Source organism: Cydia amplana, chromosome 27, assembly GCF_948474715.1.
Source record: "Cydia amplana chromosome 27, ilCydAmpl1.1, whole genome shotgun sequence".
NCBI classification, from domain to species: Eukaryota; Metazoa; Arthropoda; class Insecta; order Lepidoptera; family Tortricidae; genus Cydia; species Cydia amplana.
Window position 1 is genome coordinate 7,422,818 of NC_086095.1, and position 8,215 is coordinate 7,431,032.

At 43.5% G+C, this 8,215-nt stretch overlaps 1 protein-coding gene across 1 annotated transcript in view; it reads left to right on the forward strand.

Moving 5' to 3' along the window:
• The window catches only part of LOC134660442 (protein son of sevenless-like), a 74,471-nt gene extending 66,995 nt beyond the window's left edge, over window positions 1–7,476 (forward strand). Inside the window, exons 32-36 of the mRNA XM_063516186.1 lie at window positions 246–342; window positions 804–864; window positions 5,516–5,640; window positions 6,758–6,861; window positions 7,300–7,476. Coding sequence (XP_063372256.1) covers window positions 246–342; window positions 804–864; window positions 5,516–5,640; window positions 6,758–6,861; window positions 7,300–7,476 — 564 coding nt within the window. The remainder of the gene's footprint in view (window positions 1–245; window positions 343–803; window positions 865–5,515; window positions 5,641–6,757; window positions 6,862–7,299) is intronic.
• The last annotated feature ends 739 nt before the right edge of the window (window positions 7,477–8,215 follow it).

Here is an 8,215-nt window from a genome sequence, read left to right on the forward strand (position 1 = left end):
TTGGCATGTTGGCTACGCGGCCTGAACGTTAGCCGCAAAGTCGCCGGTTCGAATCCGGTGGAACGCCTCATACTGTGGTGTCTGCTGTGTAGTCTGTGGGATACAGTTACCTGCAATATGTTACTCTTCGAAGGCCGCAAAAATATGTGACACGCTCTTATGGCTCTACAAATAAGATCGTGTCAGATATTTTTCCCGCTTTCGTTGTGAGTCATATTATTGTACAGGAGTTTTGTTTGTGACAGATGCTGGAGCGGGTGCCGCCATTGTTGCCTCGCAACAGTACAACCAGCAACACGCACACGTCACACTCGCCGAAGACCAAACCGGAGGCGCATACACGTAAATTTATTTTCATTTCTCATGATCTGAAAGAGGGTCATTGTTGTTCTGAAAGGTGTGCAGAAAGTGATACGTTTCTGCACTGAACATTTTACGTTCCAAGTACGATTTTTGTAAGCTTTTTTACTATATGCGGTTTAAATATGGGTTTAAATGGATTTGTTATACAATTTCCATTCTGATATTTAACTGCCCATTCCATAAATAACGACACTTGCCTATATTGTTAACTGAAAGTATCCTCAAGAAATACTATAAAAATGTATACTTACTCATTAATGTTTTTATAAAAACATATGCATTTTACTTTCTTCGTATTCTAAATGAAAATGAGAGTGTTTAACTCGGGTGAAAGGCACAGGTTAACAATCTACTATTACAGTTAGTATTTTCATTGTGTGGATGTGGTGAAAAACTTTTGTGTTTAACAAGAGCGTCGCTAATGATGCATGTCCCCGCAGCGGCGCCGGAGCCCGAGCGGCGCCCGCCGCCTTCCCCGCTGCCCGCCCGGGACCGCGCCAGGTAACACGCGCACACACACACACACACACACACACACACACGAACACACACACAAGTCACACAACACACACACACGCACGCCCGCGCGCACACGCACACGCATATACACACACACACACACAAGTATACATTGGACCGACGTCTGACGTGTACCGAGCTACTAACAATGGCGAATGTATGCAGCTCGGGTGCACGCGGTACACCCTCACGATTGCCCTGCCTAGACGACTTCGTCGAATCACTGTATTGTTTTATAGACTGTGACACACCTACCCCTACACACACCTTAGTATTCTATTAAGTACGTTAAGGCATAGAGAAATATAGTAAGACAAGAGTGCTCACTCCATACATCAGTTCAGACTATTAATTTCAGTGTCTACATCTAGCATCGAGTAGCGGAACTATCAGTACTGCTACTTGACAATAGATGTAGCACCGACCGGAAAGTCTTATGCTGTTGAGATAAGACTTTCCGGTCGGTGCTACATCTATTGTCAAGTAGCAGTACTGATAGTTCCGCTACTCGATGCTAGATGCTAATAGTCTTTTTGGTACTAAAACTGATGTATGGAGTGAGCACTCTATGTATTTTTTCTCTATGGTTAAGGTCAACCGAGGTAAATGCGTCTCTTGTGGTAAATGCGTCATTTAAAGATATCTTCGAAACGCAACATATTATAACTATTATAGCCGTCTGCATTAAAAGTTCAGTGACCACACTTTAAACAGAGAGGGTTGCAATAGTTCTAAAATGTTCCATCTTCCTCGCGTTGTCCCGGCATTTTGCCACGGCTCATGGGAGCCTGGGGTCCGCTTGGCAACTAATCCCAGGAATTGGCGTGGGCACTAATTTTTACGAAAGCGACTGCCATCTGACCTTCCAACCCAGAGGGTAAACTAGGCCCGTATTGGGATTAGTCCGGTTTCCTCACGATGTTTTCCTTCACCGAAAAGCGACAGGTAAATATCAAATGATATTTCGTACATATAAGTTCCGAAAAACTCATCGGTACGAGCCGGGGTTCGAACCCGCGACCTCCGGATTGAAAGTCGCACGCTCTTACCGCTAGGCCACCAGCGCTTCTCTATAGTTCTAAAATGTTCCGTTTAGAAGAAATCTTTAAAAGACGCATTTACCTCGGTTGACCTTACCAAAAAATAATTGTGACGAGATATAACCTTCATCGAACATTGTTATGCCGCCTAAATAATTTTTAGTTTCTAAGGTTATAATTATTGTATGTATGTTAGTCTGTAAGTAAGGTAAGGTAGAGTTAGACGAAGATAAGTCTGCAACGATTTTGACAGCACACGCAGTGCAAGTGTTATTCGAAACGTCAAACTTTTATGAAATTATGACGTATAAATAACACTTGCACTGCGTGTGCTATCAAAATCGTTGCAGACTTATGTTGGTTTTACTTTATGTTTGTCTAAGTATCTATGGATATTTGTTGGCTAATTAATAAATGATTTTTGATTTGATTAAAAAAAAAACATTGCATAAAATACCTATTAAATATATTAAAAACGGGTCACTCCCGTATTTTAAGTCGAAAATGCTCGACATGTTTCACTCCATACCGAGGAGCGTCATCAGGAACTTGCGTTGACGGTGACGGACCGGCGCAGACTCAACATGTCGAGCTTTTTCGACTTAAAATACGTGAGTTACCATGTCTGCGACTCACGGAGGTATTGTTATTAAAATAACATACCTACATTGTAATCACTATTAAACAAAAACATTTCATCCGAGAGTATCATGTTCCAGCCAAAATATAGTTTATCGGCGCACGCGCACCTCAGCTGCCATCTGGCTCTCACTGAACTGTATCAACTTACATAATTAAATACTAGCTTGTGTCCGCAACTTTGTCTGCGTGGTATGATGATGATAAAACTATCATATGTCCTTCCCGGGGGCAAGCGTGTCTCACTCCGCGATTTCGTCGCTTTGCTACAGGTAGCTAAAAGTACCGTTCGGCCCCAATTTTGGGGAAAGCCATAAGCCGCGCGTGGCGCTGTCGCCACCTAGCGGCCATATCTGTGCTGATCGTAACAGACGCGTTTTGTTAGAGAGTGAGTCTTCTGTACTTAGTACTATTATTTATTCTGTGCCGGGGGTCCCTTTTTTTCCGATGACGTTTTAAGTCCTAATATATTGTTTGTGATATTATCATTAGTCCTAAAACTGAAACCGTTAACTTTTCAGGATTTACGTAATGTTATCCTATATAGGTTACGATAGGTTTGTTTTATGGCAATCCTGAAAAGTGACGCGTTACTGAACCAAATAAATTATGACTAACGACAATGCGGGCAGAACAATACATTATGACTTGAAACTTTGTGGGAAACAATAGAATCCCCTTGCCCGGGCCTCAAACTATCTACATACCAAATTTTACCTAAATCTCTTGAGCAGGTTAACCCAAACACCAATTAGGTTGCGTTGGTCATAGAGTTCCTATGGCCACCTCCTGTCTCCATCATCAGATCAACTCGATGGTACCATAATATTGCATTGTCACCATAAATAACATAAAAGTAAGAGAATGTTGCCACTGCAATAATTTGATTGTAAAATAGTAAATTCCTTTTTATAAATAAACACGCCAAGATAATTTATTTATTGGTAATTTTACTCCTACGATTTAAAAAAGTACTTTTATTTACTTATTTTTACATAAATCCAAGACGCGCCAGTAAAAAGTGGCAACATTCTCTTACTTTTTTTGGAATCTAATTACGACTCGGAGTTTACATACAAACATTGTTAAATAAAATCTTGTAAAATGTAACAAAATGAAAGCGCGTATTAGATTATACAACACATATAATATTACGATGATAACAGTCTGCCAGACTGTCTGTCTTTCGCGTTTTGTCTGCTCTCGAGGTACGTCCGTTGTTTTGTTATTATTAAGTTTGGTAATCGTAATAAGGTATTAAAATTATACGTTCTTTATAACCCAGATACTTAAATGAAAGTAAAATAAAAGTAGATTTAAGACGATAATGGACGAACGCTTTTCCACACAAAGGTAATCCCCATTTTACTCCCTGGATATTGAGACATTATGGAAAATATTTATTCACAAGTTAATGTATATTGAGCACATCCATGCCTCTTTTTTTGAATAGATTAATTTTGTATCAAGCAGAGCTCAGTGCAGATCCAGTAGCCGTGAGTTCAAGTCTCACCCAAGATAGTAAATTGTTCCACTTTTATAATAAATACGGGCAATCGCACTTTCATTTAACACATTCATTGCCACCCAGCCAAACAAGACATCCGCGCCAGACCACAACAATATCGTCATATAAAGCTGTAGTACCACGATCCCGACTATCGGGTCGTCCGGCCTGGGAACGAAATCATAAAATACCCGATAGTCGGGTTTTCGTCACTGACTGTGTTAATGCTTATTTTCTTTAATAAAGTTGTTATCATGTAGGGTAATTCGCCAGTAACTGGCCACCCTAAACTAAAAATGAATTCTATTCACCTATAAACAGAATTCATTTTAGTATAAGGTTTCAATAACTGGCCACCCTTTAATAACTAGCCACCTTATACTAAAATGAACTCTGTTTATGGATAAATAGAATTCATTTTTAGTTTAGGGCGGCAAGTTACTGGTGAATTACCCTATTATTTGTAGACTTAAGTATAACTTTTTCTAGCAAAACGCTACGAAACTGCTGCTTGACGAAAGTACATTCAATTTGCTTTTTTTTTGCTTGCATAACATTGTTTCACATTCCTCCAGACAAATAATTACAAATAAATACAGCTTTGAGAGAGAGACGTCTGCGAGCGAAACTACATTTTTTTTTATTAAAGGACTGGATTATAGTTCGTTTTTTTTATAGCATTAGAGAAAAGGTAAACAATCTTGGCGTGTATACATATTTAATTTCACAAACGGGTCTACCGCGATATAATTTCATTATTTTTACCTTAAATTCCGACGTTTCAGCTGAGTTGCAATCTTAACGTGTCTGTTTATTGAAAAACACTTTTGTAAAAGAATTCACGGCAAATATGTAATAATTATGAATCATATACGATTAGGTATTTACATTCTTTTGCTTTCATAAGTAATAGAGACTGATTTTTAAAAAGCGTTTTTCAATTAAAAGACACGTCAAGATCGTGTAGTCTTTTTCTAATGCTAAAAAAACGAGCTATAGGCCAGACGGGACGTCACAAAAATGCTTATTTTCTTCAATAAAGTAAAAATGAATTCTATTCACTTATAAACAGAATTCATTGTAGTATATAAGGTTTCAATAACTGGCCACCCTTCAATAACTAGCCACCTTATACTAAAATGAACTCTGTTTATAGGTGAATAGAATTCATTTTTAGTTCAGGGTGGCAAGTTTTTTTTTTATACCACATTGGTGGCAAACAAGCATACGGGCCGCCTGATGGTAAGCATTCACCGTAGCCTATGGAAGTTACTGGTGAATTACATTTAGCACGTAAGGTTTATCTGTAAGTGCTGATATGTATAAAATAAACAAATTACAACTTTTGATGATGATGATATTAATAAATGTGTTGATATATTTGTGTATTAATGCTTATTTTCTTTAATAAAAGTGTTACCATGTAGTAAACGGTTGTGCCCCCCAGACTGCCGGGCATGTCGCCGAAGCGGTCGCCCGCGCCGGCGCCGCCGTCGCCGCCTGCCTCCGCCTTCAGCTTCCCCTCCCCCGCGCCCGCGCCCGCCCCCGCCACGCCCACGCACGAGCCCGTCTGTGAGTATACTGCAGGGTCGCCATGTGAATTAATAAATTGTGTAAACTTTAAAAAACTTGTTCAGTCAGATAAATATTTGCCAAATGGAATATGGGTGAATCAACTTTTTCTTGTCACTCGTTGCCATGGTTACGTTCTCCTGGGTAACTCTTTAAAACCAGATTTTTAGGCATTTAAATTCACTAAACACGCTTTTTTGTGATACTTATAAATAAAATAAAATAAAATATCTTTATTTCAGAAAATTAAAAATTCCATACAATATTGTTAGTAATACATTACAGCTACATGTTAGTAAGTACAATAAAATTAATCATTAACATAACACAACATTTTGACAATGATATCAAGATTTATAATAAAATTAAAATTAATTGGAATCATGAATATGTAATAAATAAGTAAAATAAAATTGACTACAATTGAATTTAAGGATGTCACAACATTGTTATACATATAAATAATGATTTCATGTCAAAAGTACAAATAGAAATAAACAAATGTCCTAAAATAAAAATAAAAATATTAAAATACGGCGATAAATTATCAATTAATAACTTTGACCCAAGTGCACAGGATGGAACTATCTGCTCTGTCAGCGATTACCTTCAGTATCCTGTTGTCGCTGCGCCGGATGCGGTTTAGAAGAGATGCGACCCGCTTTCGCCTGATCACATAAAAGTCTTATGAATGAACCCTTTCCAATGAGGTTCGTCTACCAAGCGTATCAGAAGAAGGTGGTGTACAATGTCTTCTAACAAACTATGCTACTATTGTCTCTTGGCTGACCGGACAGAATAACAACAAGAAATAGTTGATCCACCCATATATCGAAGTTACCATTGTAACCTTTTTTCAGTGTTCGAAATTATCCAGATAATTATAGTCTTTGATAACTATCGCGATAATTATCCCAGATATATTTATTTTCTATTTGATAGTAAAAAATAATGATAGCGGCGTTTTTTATATTTTGGACCTTAAAATTTTTGGTTATTATCAAATCGATAATTATCAGGCATAAAAGTCACGATAATTATCAACATTGACTATAATTGATAATTATCCTTCCGAGCCGTGCCTTATTCCACGTGAATCTGTGATCGTTGTCCACAGCGGGGGGAGGGTCTGCGTCGGCGGCGGGCGTGTGCGGCACGCCGCCGCCGCTGCCCCCGCGCCGCCCGCGCGACCAAGCGCAGCTGCCCACACCTTTATTACAGGTAAGGACCCCTGTCTACGAAGCGACAGGTCCCGGGTTCGATCCCCAGCGAGGGCATTTATTCATGTTTTTACAATACAATACAATACAAATACTCTTTATTGCACACCTCATTACAGAAAACAATACGGATAATACAGGAAGAAGAGGTTAAACAACAGGCGGTCTTATCGCTAAAAAGCGATCTCTTCCAGACAACCTTTAGGTAGCGGAAATTAATAAATTTATTGTAAATATTTGTTCCCAAGTTGTAAGTGTAAGGATTTTCTACGTATGAAAGTATTTGTATAACTTTATACTATACAGGGTGGCTAAAAATTAAGTGTATTCCTGTTCCCAGGGCGGTTTTGGGATTGTACTGAGCAACTTTTACTGTGGGACCGACCCTGAAATCGCGAAGAAAAATTTAGCCGTTTAATATATGTCTCCCTTGTGTCAGCCATCCTCGTCGATACCGAGCACGACCCCGCCGGCGCCGTCCCCAGGCGGCGGGGGCTCCGCCGGCGCGCGCACCCCCTCGGCGGCGCCCCCGCCCCTGCCGCCGCGCCCCGCCCCCGCGCCCGCGCTGCTGCGCCCCGCGCACTCCGCCATACTGCAGCGGAGACACAACACGTGAGTAGTACCTCACACCACCCCGCCGGGCCCCGGGGGCGGGGACTCCGCCGCCGCGACCACCCCCTCGGCGGCGCCCCCGCCCCTGCCGCCGCGCCCCGCCCCCGCGCCCGCGCTGCTGCGCCCCGCGCACTCCGCCATACTGCAGCGGAGACACAACACGTGAGTAGTACCTCACACCACCCCGCCGGGCCCCGGGGGCGGGGACTCCGCCGCCGCGACCACCCCCTCGGCGGCGCCCCCGCCCCTGCCGCCGCGCCCCGCCCCCGCGCCCGCGCTGCTGCGCCCCGCGCACTCCGCCATACTGCAGCGGAGACACAACACGTGAGTAGTACCTCACACCACCCCGCCGGGCCCCGGGGGCGGGGACTCCGCCGCCGCGACCACCCCCTCGGCGGCGCCCCCGCCCCTGCCGCCGCGCCCCGCCCCCGCGCCCGCGCTGCTGCGCCCCGCGCACTCCGCCATACTGCAGCGGAGACACAACACGTGAGTAGTACCTCACACCACCCCGCCGGGCCCCGGGGGCGGGGACTCCGCCGCCGCGACCACCCCCTCGGCGGCGCCCCCGCCCCTGCCGCCGCGCCCCGCCCCCGCGCCCGCGCTGCTGCGCCCCGCGCACTCCGCCATACTGCAGCGGAGACACAACACGTGAGTAGTACCTCACACCACCCCGCCGGGCCCCGGGGGCGGGGACTCCGCCGCCGCGACCACCCCCTCGGCGGCGCCCCCGCCCCTGCCGCCGC